Genomic DNA, 15,661 nt, shown 5'->3' on the forward strand with positions numbered 1-15,661 from the left:
GGGTTAGATGGGTATGACCTATTCTTGCCCTTGATAGGACTACTTCTTCGCGTCTTGATGTACGGATACTGGAGTGCCAAATTTTTGGATCAATTTTAAATTGAAGGAGTTTATTATTTGTTTGAGAGTGCCAGATTGTTGTCCATTCTGACAAGCATGCAGCTTGAATAGTTAATGCAAAGTCTGATGGTGGAACATGGATATTAGTTAAGTCTAAGGTAGTTGGATTTTTTGCAGATTTATCAGCCAGTTCATTGCCCAAAATACAAAATGTGCTGGAATCCAACAGAAGATGACCTGTTGATGGCGTTCTTCAATTTTTAGTAATATGCTTTGTTATTTCGTCAATAACAGGGTGAACTTTATCTGAGAAATTACATAAAGCCACGATTAAACTAAGCGAATCAGTGTAAATAACAGATTTTAAAGATCGATCAGCACAGAGATTTTGAAAGGCCAGTTTAATTGCATATAATTCAGCTGAAAAGATACTCAATTCAGATGGAATGGATACTGAAATAACGGTATTCGGAACTGCACCTGCTCCAACGTTTGAATTAGATTTAGAGCCATCTGTATAAATTGGGGAAAAATCACCTACATCTTTGAGTGTGAACTGCATGAAGTTGTACGATATTAGATGCTTGTAAAACTCCCTTTCCCCATTGGCAGAGATAAGTGGCACAAGTCACCAGAGGAAGAGAAGCCCATGGTGGTTGACAGCAGGTTGCTACCTGTTGTACGGAATGAACGGAAAGATTCCAAACTTCCATCAGTTCAAGGAGGCAAAGACCGGCTGGCTTTACTATGTTAGGTTTATTTCTGAAGAGGTTTTCTAATGGTGGATTGAACAAGTATGACTGAATGGGATGCGAGGTACAACTTTGTATCTTAACAGCATACTTTAGTAACAGTTTTTTCTACGTAACGATAGTGGGGGCTCTTGAGCATCAATACAGAGACTGTGTGTGTGGGCGACGTTCTAAAAGCACCAAGTGCAACCCTCAAAGCACTGTGTTGAATGGGATCAAGCCAGCGTAATGCACTCATTCTGGCAGAATCATATATGGGAGCTCCATAATCAAGGCGGGATCTGATTAAAGACCTGTATAGCCAAAGCAGAGAAGTACGATCTGCACCCCATGTTTGGGCGGATAAAGCTTTGAGTATGTTTAACTTTTTTAGAGAGGAAGTACGTACATTTTTAATATGGTCTATAAAATTTAACTTGTTGTCAAGGATTAATTCTAGAAATCTGATGTTATTAGTGACCGGGATGGAGACATTAGAAATTTGAAGTTCGAGATCTGGATGAAGTTTGCGCTGCCTACAAAAATGGATAGCAACTGTTTTCTGCTGCGAGAACCGATAGCCATTGAGGCTAGCCCACTGTTGTATTTTATTAAGTGATATCTGAAGCTGCCGTTCAATAGACCTCATATTTTGGGAATGGCAGGAGATGGAAAGGTCATCTGCATAAAGATAAGTCTCGACTGTATTTGGAAACTGTCTTGTAATAGAATCCATTCTAAGAGCAAACAGAGTGGCACTCAGTAATGATCCTTGTGGAACACCTTCTTCCTCATGAACATTGCAGAGAGGGCATGTTGGTACTGAACTTGAAACGATCTAGTATGTAGGAAGTTTTGAACAAATATAGGAAGGTTGCCCCGCAGACTAAGGGAGTAAAGATCACTAAGTATTGCCATGCCGCCAGGTGGTGTCAAAAGCCGTCTCTATGTCTATTGAAACCATTACAAGATGTTCACGTTTAACAAAGGCATTTCGAATGGCGAATTCAGCCTTGACCATAAGATCTAAGCACGATCTATTTTTACAAAAGCCATATTGACTTTGGCTCATTAGATGTTCTGACTCAATGATCTAGACGAGTATTCTGTGGACAATCTTTTCTAGGAGCTTGCTGAGGCAGCTTGAGAGAGATATCGTTCTATAGCTATGGGAGTTGGTTGGATCTTTCCCAGGCTTTAGAAATGCCAAAACAGTAGAGTAATGCCAGGAAGCTGGAAAAACGTTTCTGAAAATATACAATTGTAAAAAACCAGCAGCAAGTGCAAAGCTTTGTCATCAAGATGTTGTAGCATGACATAATAAATCCCACCTGGCCCTGCATAATAAAATAAAAGATCCCATCTGGGATCTTTGAATTTATCAGGATTGCTACACCACCATGGGCACCATTTGCAGTATTACGACCTCTTCGATAAAGACAATAGTTCTTTATTAAGGAGAAATTTGCGAGGTTAGGTACTTAAAAATAACTTTAATCGCCTTTGAAGAGCAGTTTCTTTTTTTTTTATATGATTTAAGATTTCATGGAAGTGTAAGCACATTTCACCATAATAACCCACAGAATTCCAGCCGTCGGTATTATCGCAAATTCAGTAAGATCGAGTTTACTGTCCATTTAAGATAGATTTCACTAACAGAAAAGCCCAATAAACAGGTGACTGCTAATTGTTTTTATTGTTTTATGGTTGTGACCTGCAGAATTTCGACTGAACCACATGGTACCGTCGGATAATCTCCAGTGCTGCGGTCTCCTGCCCCAATTAAACGGCATGCTGTCCCAATTAAGCGAAGTAAACCCTGGCTATTTTCTTGACTGGGTTCTGTTTTTTAAGATTTGCCCCAAATAAACAGCTGCCCCAATTAACCGGTGGCCCAAATAACCGGAATCCACTGCATTTGATAGTGAACGCTATCAGGTCCTGCTACACTCCTTGACTTAGCCAGAGCTTTCTGCATTTCTTCTATACTGAAAGGCTGGTTGTATGGGAGATGTTTACTAGTATTGAAGTTTAGTTTGTGTTTTTTCTGCTGATACTGCTGATATACTTGCAAAAGTAGCTACAAGTATGTTTGTGATTTCCTTGGAGTTATTGATCTCCTGTCCATTTTAAGTTTATAAGTGGAGTTGGTATTGAAAGATATTTCCCATTAAATTTTCTGATTTTGTTCCATATAACACAAGTAACTGTATTTCTGTTAATTGTGGAGGCGAAACGTATCCATGATTCCTTCCTACTCCAATGCCGGATATATCTGGCTCTAGCTCTGGCTTTTTTAAAATTTATGAGATTGGCAGAGGTGGGATACTTTCGGAAGAGATTCCAAGCTTTGTTCTTCTCTCTCTTGGCCAAACTGCATTCATCATTCCACAACGTAGTGGCATGTTTATAATGCTTTTGAGAAGACTGAGGGTTTGTAGCTTCAGCTGCCATTAATATCTGGTTTGTGACTTGAGTTATAGCATTGTCTATTGGCTGAGTAGTGATTATTTGTTCATCTATTGTCACAAGAGTTGTATATTTTGTCCAGTCAGCTTTATGAAATCTCCATCTTTTTTGGCCATTGTAACGTGTAATATAATTTGTTAATATTTTGCAGACCACAGGGAGATTGTCATTGTTAAGTGGAGTGTTCAAGATCGACCACTCAATACGTGGGTATAGCGCTGGTGAACATACGGAAATGCCAATGGCTGAGGTTGTTTCTGTGGGTAAATGGATGCATGTCGCTACTCCAGTGTTAAGGAGTGAGAGATTCTGCTTTTCCAATAATTTCTCGAACAATCATCCACATTTGTCTTGGTGTTGAAATCCCCACAGGGGATGGTGCCCATTTATGTCTCCCAAGATAACGACCGGGGGGTGCAGCTACGTTGCCAATGCTTCGAGATGTATGTATGTACGTATGTATGCGCAGTCTTGATTTGGAGGAAGATAAAGTGAGACCAGTGATGTAAACTGGACTGATATCCGTACTGCAACTGCTTCTAAAAATGTTTGCAGTTGGAGGCGTTTACATGGAATTCTGGAGTTGATTAAAATAGCCACTCCGACATGCACTCCACTGGAAGGAAATCGATCTTGTCTGTAGATACCGTAATGGTTCACTGCTATGTTTACTTGTGGAGTTAGGTTTGTTTCTTGAAGGCACTTATTGGATGATATTTGTCAATCAAATCATGAATATCATTGAAGTTACTGCAGAAACCTCAACAAATCCATTGTATTATTGTTTGATAATAGGGAGCTATTAAGTGCTCGATAATTCCTATTCTATTATATTATGAAAACAACAGGGATTACCTTTATTTTAGATATAGGAAGCTTCTTTTCCAGCCAACTCTCCTAGTCCAACGCACTATTAATTCTTTGGGAAGATTGATTGGTACAAAATCGACTTGGCAGTTTTGCAGTGTGCTTTATGTCAATGGAACTTGCAATGCCGTGCGATAGTCCATGAGCAGAAAAACCAAATAAAACATAACTGATGAAGGTGGCATGGAATTTCGTAGTTTTAAAGGACTGTCAAAATCATTATCAAAAGGCTGAATCAACCATCTGTAGTTTGGAGAGGCGTCAGTTCTGAATCTAGTCTCTGACTTCGAAAAAGGACCATCAAAAGGTGATAAAGAAGCCTAACAGATGCACTGAGTAAAAACAAAAGCCACGAGGGGCCAGAAAATCATATGTGATTTCATTTATTTCTATCTTTGTCATTTCTTGGATGTAAGAGGTGGAGTAAATCTCAATGCAGTTAAAACAGCAAGAATTGTTTTCTGTTTCAACACTTGTTAAATGTTATACCAAAGAATGTATCAAAAATCTGGTGAAAAGACACTGATGGGAGAACTATATTTTTTAATTAACTCTCAAGCTTTTGCTGTAAAAAAATTACATAACTTTCTCCCTGGCCTGACACATGCCAATACATGTGTAATTTCCACCCGCCAACAAAAAAACAAAAGTTAGGTTAGCTTACTGAACCAATAAATCAAAATTTATTCATTTTGAATATTAAGTTTAATTAACTTAATATTCACCACATGAAGTCGAAGATTTCGAGTTATAAAAGTTTTATTCTTCTAAAAAAAAATTATTAGGGTAGATACAACTTTTAATATAAGCAGTCCTTTTCAAAGCAGTTTTCCTGTGATGATATGACAGTATCACAATGTTCCTGCTACTTCTAGAATCATTACAGGAAGTCTTCAATGTAAGCTGTTGAGTTCTGCTGTTGTTGTTGTTTTGGGTTTTATTGGTACATCAGTGACTAAGGCCAGAACCACGTCATGTAAAAGAAAAGATTTATATTTCAGCGACCTAAAAAATTAAGTCACTATGTCAAGATGTATAGAAATAAATATATGTAAAAAGTTTATAAAGACGGTAACTTTTAAATACGTGTAAAAATATTTAAACATTTCAAATAGCTAAAAATAGCTGATAAATTTGTATTGTCAGATAAAATCTGACTTTGTGTATGAGGCTCAGTCAGATGGCTAAAAGCAGAAAATATAGACGACGTTCGTGCCTGTAAAGTGGGCACTCGGATAAAATATGTCCTACTGTTAAAAAGGTGTCACATTGCTCGCACGTAGGAGTGTCATCCGCCCTCAGCAGGAATGAATGAGTAAGATGACTGTGTCCTATGTGGAGGTGAGCTAGAACAACTTCCTCTCGGCGGTTCCTGCGCAGACTTGACTGCCGTGGTTTTATTACAGGCTTTATCTGATAGAGTTTGTTCGTGACCTGCCCATGCCAAGATTGTTGCCACTGGGAGAGTAATCTTTTGCGTATTAATTGCCTGTAGTCTGTATAGGGGACTAATAGGCTACAGTTCTTCTGGAGTTGCGGTGATCTGGCTGCAGCGTCAGCCAGTTCATTACCCTTGATCCCAGTGTGGCTAGGAATCCAGCAGAAACGGATGTCAAAGGAATGATCAAAGAGACAATGTAACATCCGCTGAACCCGGGTCAGGAAAGAATGAGGATTATATTTCATCCCTGATAAAGCCTGTAGTATACTTAAGGAGTCTGTATACTTTGGTAGTTGTGGGTTTTTATGTGGTTTAGGGCTAATTCAATTGCATACAACTCTGCTGAGTATGTGCAGAGTTGTATGCAATTGAATTAGAATATTCGTCGGGTATCTTTTCAGATATAGTGTTATTTGGGAAGATGGCGGCAGACCTGACAGATAACTCCGACTTCGAGCCATCAGTGAAGACAGGCAAGAAGTCGGGATATTTAGCTCGGTTGGCAGCGTATAGTTTTTGGTATACAGAGTTCGAAGTGGTGGCCTTTCCCCACTTGTTAACAGAGAAACTGCACGGTGGTGTTTGAGCATGCCACGGTGGAACTGGTTGCGTTGTGGATATGGCAACATTCTCTACGGTTATATCGAGTTCTCTGATTAGCTCCAGTACATGAATACCAAAGGGACGGTTGGCAGTCTGACGGGTCTTATAGAGATTTTCCCATCATGGCTCAAAAACAGATGGCCTGGCAGGGATTTTAGTTTGAAAGCATACTGTAAAGACAACCGTTTCCTACGAAGCGATAGTAATGGCTCATATGCTTCGACATAGAGACTTTGGACTGGAGATGTGCGAAATGCTCCAGTGGCAATACGAATCGCCTGATGGTGGATGGGGTCCAACCATTGAAGTACGCTGAGTCTAGCAGATGCATATACCTGGGACCCATAGTCTAATTTATATCGCATGAGTGTGCGATACAGGCGTAATAAAGTGCATCGGTCAGCACCCAAGGAGATACATGAGATGGCACGTAGGATGTTCAAGCCTCTCATGCATTTCGCTCAAAGTTGACGGATGTGCTGTAAAAAGGTCAACTTTCTGTCAAATACGAGCCCCAAGAATCTAGTCTCAGATACTACTGGAACAGCATTTTGCCCTACTCTCAGTTCAGGTTCAGGATGAATATTATGCTTGCAGCAAAAGTGCATGCAAATGGCCTTTTGCAGAGAGAACCTAAAGCCATTATTCATTGCCCATGAGCTCAGGTGGTCAATGGCATGTTGCAGTTGTCTCTTGATTACCCTCATGTTGCAAGATTGACAGAATATGCTAAAATCATCAACATACAGGGCACAATTCACAGTTGGAGGAAGTTGTTCCATGATGGAATTCACTTTGATGGCAAAAAGCGTAACACTTAAGACGGATCCTCGAGGTATCCCCTCCTCCTGGCTGAAAGGCAGAGATAGGGTGGATGCTACACAAACTTGGAAGGAACAGCAGTTTAAAAAGTTTTTAATAAAAACTGGGAGATGACCTCTAAGACCGATGCTATAGAGGTCTTTTAAAATTCCAAATCTCCAAGTTGTGTCATACGGTTTTTCCATATCAAAGAACACCGACACTAAGTGTTCTCGTTTTAAAAAGGCATCTTGAATAGAAGTTTTGAGCCTGATTAAATGGTCCAAAGTGGACCTATTCCTTCGGAAGCCACCCTGTACTCTGGAGAGGAGCCTATTTACTTCCAAATACCATATAAGGTGGGCGTTTACCATTTTCTCCAGGATTTTGCACAGACAGCTAGTCAGAGCGATCGGACGATAGTTTGTTGGGATTTTTGGATCTTTTCCTGGCTTGGGAAAGGCAAGCACAATTGCCTTATGCCAAGAATCCAGAAATTGCTCTTCTAAAAAGATCCTATTGTATAGGAAGAGCAAATGGTCCATGCATTTAGTTGACGTGTTTGATCATTTCGTAATGGATGAGACCGGGTCCAGCAGCACTTGTCTTGGTAAGAATAAGAGCTGTTTTTAGCTCTTCTATGGTGAAGGGTCCATTATAAGGATGAGGGACCTTACATTTGAAGTTAACAGGCTGCCTCTCATGTTTGTTTTTCACAACCAAGAACTCTGGAGAGTAAGAGGATGTTGAAAAGACGGTAGCAAAAGTTTTCTCAAGAGCATCAGCTATTGCAGTTTGATCTGCAATAACACATCCATTACGTTCCAGGACTGATGAAGGGTGCGATGTATATTTACCCTTCATTTTTCGGATTTTATCCCAGATAGCTTTAGTGCTGGTTGACTGAGTAAAGTGGATCCACGATGCCTTTTGGCTCTGATGACGAATATAGCGAGCTTTTGTGCATGCACGTTTGAAGACCAAGAGATTGGCTGTCGTGGGATATCATCGAAATATCCCCCAAGCTTTGTTCTCTGCCTATTTTGCTGCTGTGCATTCAGCATTCCACCAAGGTTTTGGAAACTGAGGAAACCAGGCAGATATTTTCGGAATTTTAGTTGCAGCTGCATGGACAATGCTTTCTGTGATGCACGCCACTACATTATTGATAGATCCCTGGCTGATTGTATTGATGTCAAAGTCCACCAGATGTTGAAAGGCATTCCAATTAGCCAGATCAACCTTCCACCGCGGTAACCTAAAAGATAGACAAGGCCTTCCTTTAATTAGACTGGTTATCACGAGGAAGTGATTGCTTCTGTAGAGGTTGTCCTCTACTTCCCAAGTGAGTGAAGGAGGGAGAGAAGGGGGGCATATAGTAAGATCAATGGCAGAGAACATATGAGTACGCATGTGGAAAAAGGTATTAGTTTCCACATTTAGAAGAGAAAGGTCATTGTCACTGAGCATATGCTCTATGACACGTCCCTTTCCATTAACGTCAGCACTACCCCACAGGGTGTTATGTCCATTAAAATCGCCCAAGAATAAGAGAGGAGAAAGCAGCTGCACAATGAGATCATCAAGGTCTTTCTGAGAGATGTCTGCTCCAGGTGGCAAATAAACCGAACAAACTGTTAGTAAAAACCCTACCATAAGGTGAACTGCTACCGTTTCTATGTTGGTGGAAAGCGGAATATGTTGAAATGGGGTGTGGTTGCCCAGAAGAATAGCAACGCCCCCCATGAACAGGTCCATCCCCAGACAGTAGTATTACAAAAGTTTGTCTTCAAGTATGTCTCCTGCAAGCAAAAGCAAACTGGTTCATGCTTTTGCAGGAGGGCCTTAATGTCATCACTGTTTTGCCGGAATCTACGACAGTTCCATTGTAGAAATTTAGCCATTATTTTGGCTTGGTGGCTGCATCAGGTGGCTTCTGAGGTGCTGAGGGCTTACTTTTGTCAGTCTTGGATTTCTCTTTTTTGGGAAAGTATGGATGCTGTCCCGTGTCCACCGTTTCTTCCTCCACAAAGAGTTCCATGACTGATTCGTCCCGTACCTCCTTATTCTCTACATCCATTGTTTCTGGTATTACGGGTGGCTCTTCCGAACTTTTTAGCTTTTCTTTACCACTTGGTTTTGGTTGTGGTGGAGCACTAGGAGGTACGGATATAGGAGTGGCAGCTGACTGTGTTTTTTTGGTGGGCTTTTGTGAACTCAATAAATAGCATGCAATCGGAATGAATAACTCTCTTTATGGTACAGTCATCTCAGTTTGTGTACTGATAGTGCACTAAGCAGACACCTTCTGGGCATATGAAGGTTCCCCGCTATTTATTGGTTGGATACATTTTCTGGCCTCTGGGTAGGAGATATTCAGCTCTGTTTTCAGTTTTTGGATTTCTTTTTCATTCATCCTTCCACCGCTGGCATGCTCTAGAGTAGGTGGGGTGCTCTTCTTGGCAACTGATACAGATCGGTTTTGAAACTGAACATTCCTTACTCTCGTGGTCTTTAACACCACATCGAGCACAGGCAGGGTTACCACGACAAGATGTTTTGTGAGTGGCCGTATTTTTCGCATCTAAAACACCTCAGTGGGTTTGGGATATAAATCCTTCTGGGCAGTTTAGATAGCCTGCCTTGATGGAACTTGGAGGCCATGGGGCGTTGAATGTGAGGATAAGAACTCGGGTAGGTACGAGATTCCCATCCTTTCGTATTGATATTCTCTTGACAGCAGTCACTCCTTGGTCTTTCAATTCAGAGCACATCTCTTCTTCAGAAACACGAAGAAGGTCCCACTCTGATATAACACCTCTTGAAGAATTCAGAGTTTTGTGGGGGGGGGGGGGGTTAAGGTGATAGATATTCCCCCTATGGATGTAGAGTTCAGGATTTTTGCCGCTTGTTTTGTGGTGGAAGCTTCGACCAAAAGGTCGCCAGACCGCAGTCTTTTTACAGATTTAGGTGATCCTGCCAACCCTTCTAATCCTTTCTGGATAAACAAGGGTGACATCTTCCCAACTGACTGCTCTCAGGTCAAATGGACAATGAGGAAGAGCAGTGTCACTGATGCTGGTGTATCCTCAGTTCTGGCTCTTTTTACCGAGGTATTTTCTGTGTTATCATCTCGATTAGGTAGAGGCCTTGTTAGGGCCTGAGAAGAATTAGAATTTATAATACTCATAGAAGTAAGATAAAAATTTCCGATGCCCTAAGAACCTCACCCACCACGGAGCCCTACGAGGGGACGCTCACTTGTGAACTAGCAGGTACTGCGTACACGAATGGGACACCAAGTTTGCACCATACCCACGTTTCCAATAAGCCTTGATCCCGTCCCAGGACCAAAGGGAGGGAGACTTACTGGAATGCAGTTGACCCAAGCAGTAAGAATCACCCACCGATTGATCCCAGTAGGGCCGGTCCAGGACCACCCGTCTTGGCGAAGAGGGGCTAAAGTAGTATATCAAGGCTGGGCCCCTCAACCACCAGGATCCCCCTTTCCGAATTTCCACAGGTCGTGCCGTACGGCTTCACACGCCAGATTCCAACGATGTAACCCTGGAGCCAAGGTATGGGCATTAGGTCCCAGTGATGCTAATCTGGAAGGCCAGCAGCATCACTGGGAGGTCCCCCTCACCATGTACAGGTGCCCACGTCGAGGAGTTGAGTTCTGCCATCTCGTTCTGCTGGATGGTCAGAATGTCATCAAATCTTCATCCTTTCAACTTCGGTCTTTAGAAATAAAAATAAATTCATCCAAACACAGAGCAAGGTCAGGTGAATATAAAGAATGGGATAGAACAGGAATGTTTTTTTTGGACCAAAATTTCTTGAATAGAGAATGCAGTATGTGCAGAAGCACTGTCATGGTGGAGAAACCCACCATTTTCATATGGAACATTTTACCCTAACCTTTTCCTCTCGACTGAACTACCATTTATAACCAGAGCCTGGTTTACCATTTAACCATTCTGAACAAATTCACAGAGAATGATACCAAATTTCAAAAAATTATAAGAAACATTCTTGTCACATTTAACCGAACTTGTACTTTTTCGGTTGGAACAACATATTTAGTTTTCATTGGAATGACTGGAATTTTTTACAGGGTGGCCATATACCCATATTTTATCAATGCTAAATGCGAATGATGAAAATACATTTCCATCCTTCTTTTCAGTTCACTGTACATTTCTGAACAGTGAACCTTTTTCGTTCATCATTCTTGGTACAACCTTGCTAACAAGCTTGGTACAAATTCTGTAAACAGTCAGCACATGCCAAGTTTTCATTCAAAATTACCTGGAATTATCCAAAGGAGATTCCTAATTCATAAGCAATTTCTCTGATAGATGTTTGATCTTAAATCAGGATGAATTTTTAAAGTACTCTAGCAATCATTTTACCAGTGCTTAAATTTGCCACACAAGCATGAGTCATTGAAAGATTTTCAACCACTTGGGAAAAATTTCATCCGACGATACTTAAACAATCATATATTATCAATACAGCAGGCCCCCGTTATAACGCGGTTCACTTTACGCTGATTCGCTATAACGCTGTTCTTAGATTATAACCCGTATCTGACTATAACGCTGTCACAGATCACTATAACGCTCTTTTACACATTGCATTTTTGGCATATTTAACGAAATCGTTTCATTTGTTGGAGTCGATAGCTTGAAAATGAATACCAAAACAGCATTAAAACGTTTCCCACGCCGACTTGAGAAATTTTCCCATGCTCAGTGAAATTTTCTTGCATGCTAATTTAATTGCAGTACAGTGACTTCTTACGTAGTTCCGAGATCAACATTTTAAAAAATGACAGAGTATATTGCTTGTAATATTTGCATTTATCCGAAGTCTAGTCATCACTCAGTACCGTATTAGACATTGTGCGAAAGGGACAGTTTGCTTGAATATTGTATTAATGCAACCAACGCAGTTACATTTTCGAAGAGTTAATAATGGCCGACAAGAATGAAAAAGCAACAACGTCTGAGCGCAGTACGAAGACTATAAATGTAAGAAAAAGACTGAATTTGAAAATTAAATTAGACGTTTTGAAGCAAATTTATTCCGGTCAAAGACAAGCGGATGCGTGCCATAATTTAGGACTCGCAAGTTTAACTGTAAGAACAATTATAAAAAAAAAATAGAGAATTAATTTTAGCAGCGGGAAAGGTAGCTGTTCCACTGCAAGCAACTAGGGCTAGGCCGGCTATTAGGATTGAAATGGAAAGACTTTAACTAATTTTATTGAAGATAATATCCAATGCAGAATTCAGTTAAGTTAAATATTATTAAAAAAAAAAAAGAGAGAGAGAGATTAGCCAATATGATGATCTGAAGAAAACTCACCTAAAAAAAAAAAAAAAAAAAAAGTGGAACCATTTAAAACTAGTAAGGGCTGGTTGAATAGATTTAAAATCCAGGGAGAAACTGTAAGTGCAGATTAAGGAGCTGAAACTTTCAAAAAAGAACTTGTTAAAATTATTGAAGAGGGGTATTATACTTCTCAACAAGTTTTTAACATAGATGAAGCAAGACTTTTGTGGAAACGAATGCCTAAAAGAAGTTTCATATTGAAAGAAGAAAAAAACATGCCAGGTTTCAAAGCGGCGAAGGATCGGTTGACTTTATTGTTGAGTGGTAACGCTGCGGGGGATTTAAAATTAATACCCCTTTTAGTTTATTTGGAAGAGGGCCAAAGTTCAACCCAAAATCGACACATTTTTCTTGATTAAATTCATCAATTAAATTAAATCAATTTAGATCATTAAATTCATGATTTTAATTGGAATTTTAAATTTAATTTTGATACGTAAGTAGTTACCACATAATTATATACGTATGTAATGCGGAATATTTTATATGTACAAATATTTGAATATTAAATATTTTGACCGACATTTGTGCATCTTTTCACTACAGTTTATTATTGATTAGGAAATATCCTATGGCACCGGCAACTCACAAATACATACGTTACCTTATGGGAATGCGGCACTCGCTTAGCGCGGATTCACTTAGTGCTCTGTTTTTATGGAACGAATTATCAGCGTTAAGCGGGGGTCACCTGTATATGGTAGGGCCTCCATAGCCAAATGGTCAAGAGTGGGGGGTGCACTAGCACATGTTGTTTGAGTCGACCAGGGTTCAAGTCCCTGACTGCTAAATGCAGTTAATCTGCCAACCCGCACTGGACCAGAGTTACAGATTATGGTCCATTTCCCTCAACATGAATCATTGAGAAGGCTTCCATCCTGCAGTGGGTTAATAATGGCTGCAGTTTACATTATCAATATATTATCACTAATTAACAAACTTTAATATTTATTTACAAAAGTGCAAATCTAGGAACCTCTGGATTAAAGAGGCGGTTGAGAAAATTTATAAAAAAATTAGAAAATGTGTGCTCAGTTTCAGAAAAATTTCAGCTACACTTAGAGAGATAAGAAAATCTGCAATATGCCAAAAATATTAACATTAAGCACACATACAATTTTTGTAGAAAATGTTCTTAGTCAAAATGAGCTCTTAGTTACTTCCAATTTTGAGCTTTCTGAAATAAAATTGGAACATCCAAAAAGAAGTTTTATCCCTTTGTCCCAAACACAAACAACACTGGCTGGCAAAAAAAAAAAAAAAAATTTTCTCCCTGAAAAATCACCCTGAATTTTCTGTCTGTTAAAATTTCGGGTGATTCTTGTAGATTTGGCATTGCTGAATTCAAATATGGCAACAATATTGCTAACACCTACCAATTTTAAGAGAGAAGGGATTAAATCCAAAACGTTTCTAGTAAAAAAGATTTCATATATTTTAAGAAAATGTTACATAGAGCACTAAATATTGAACAATGAGTCTATTAACTGTATTCTAACTACAAAATGAAACAGTTATTTTGTAGTTTTTTGCCTTTTATAATAGTCAACTGGTGTATCCCATACGAGATTCCAACAGCAGTCTGCCCAAATATTTGGACTCCATTTTCTCTGATATCTTTGTTCCATTTGAGAAATATCTTGGTGAAACCTTTCACCGTCTTTACCAGAGACCACTCCCAAGTTTAAAGGAAAAAATCTAAATGTAGGAAATTCAGCTTTGAAGACAGATCTTGGTTTTTGGTCATTAACCAATGATATTTGAAAACTGAGGGTGATGAGAACTTTTTAAGCATATATCTGAGTTTTTAAACATATTTCTTACCAGAATCTGTCGATATTATTTCAGGGAGGAAACAGATGGCGACCAGTGTAATTCTAAGCAATGATAATGCTAATAAATAGTCAGGAAGGCAATTTAGATAATGAAGTTTTCAAATAAACAAAATTATAACTGAAAACAAATAAATCGGTTCAAACCTGTGATCAGACGAATCTTCAAAACTTCGCCTTCTAACAAAGGAAAATTTAGGAAGTCTGGTTCCTTTGTTTGTATCAAAGTCCTCAAACTCATTCCTTCTCCTTGATTCTAAGTCATATTTATCATTATACCTGTAAGAATACATATACACTTTATAATATACTTGTTAGTTCTCCTGTCCCCTCATTTTTTAAATAATAACAGCATTTCAGAGATTAATATTTCTCTCCAAGGGTTTCAATACCAAGAGTTATTCTACCGTACTATATAAAAAATTTCAATGGAAAAAAATTTATAATTCAAAATGCTGAAGACTAATAGTGAGCACGTATACATGCAATGCAAACACCTCCATTAAGTACAAAAGAGAGATCTGTAAAACCTTTGTAATAAACTTGTAAAAACAATTGTAAAATATTAAACCACTGTAACATTGAAATAATAAGTTTCAAAAGATTCTAAAGGAGTTTCACTTAACTTTTGCGATGCATATTCAGCACACACACTTTTTTTTTTTTTTTTTTTTTACTTTGTTACAATATTCGTTCCAGCGGTGATTAGTATGCCTATGATTTTTTGAAACAGCAAGATGGTGGCTGCTGCAGCTATGCTCAGTGACAAAATCAATAGGAGAAGGCTCAATAAGAGACTTGGTTGGCATATTTTGTCCAGTCTGCTATGGAAAATTTCCATTTTGTTTTGGTTTCTGTAATTTTGGAATGGGTGGTTTCAATTTTGCATATAAGCAGATAAGGTCACTGTTGTGAGGTTTATCAAGCACTGTCCACTCAATACTTAGAAAAGAAGGAGGATCAGAGAGCAGATTATAGAAGTTGACCCAGTAGGAAAATGGATGTGAGTGGGTCAAACTAGTATTCTGTTCTGTTAACTCTCTCTGTTAAGTAGCATTTCAATGAGCTCTCTGTATCAACTGAGATGGGAGAACCCCATAAAGGATGATGTCCATTAAAGTCCCCAAATAAATAGACAGGAAGGGGATGGTAGTTGGAAAATAAGGTTTTCCAGTCTCTGAATCATACATGGATGATTGGGTAAAGATAAAATTGAGACCATGGTTAGAGTAATACCAATTACTATAATTTGATGTGACAGCATTAAGGAGGCTTACAATAGAATGCATTTGGAGAGACCTCTTGAATCAAAGAGTATTAGCATTAGTAGAGGCATATGATGCAAGCAAGCAAGCTTATGCAGAATCAGCCAAAAAAAAAAACTGCTCCCATTTCACCCCTCCGTTCGTTCCAAATACCTGACCAGCTCAGCCTTAAATTTATTTAGGCTATCAACT

At 39.1% G+C, this 15,661-nt stretch overlaps 1 protein-coding gene across 4 annotated transcripts in view; it reads right to left on the reverse strand.

Annotated features, from left to right (window-relative positions):
- Positions 1-15,661, reverse strand: part of LOC150085792 (clathrin interactor 1-like) — a 379,846-nt gene that overhangs the window by 157,288 nt on the left and 206,897 nt on the right. For all 4 annotated transcript variants that reach the window (XM_090374252.1, XM_090374251.1, XM_090374253.1 and 1 more), the window contains exon 5: positions 14,352-14,483. In XM_090374252.1, coding sequence (XP_090230378.1) covers positions 14,352-14,483 — 132 coding nt within the window. The remainder of the gene's footprint in view (positions 1-14,351; positions 14,484-15,661) is intronic.

This window comes from Mastigoproctus giganteus, chromosome 5 (genome assembly GCF_048544385.1).
Source record: "Mastigoproctus giganteus isolate SK-2022 chromosome 5, ASM4854438v1, whole genome shotgun sequence".
In the NCBI taxonomy this organism is placed as follows: Eukaryota; Metazoa; Arthropoda; class Arachnida; order Uropygi; family Thelyphonidae; genus Mastigoproctus; species Mastigoproctus giganteus.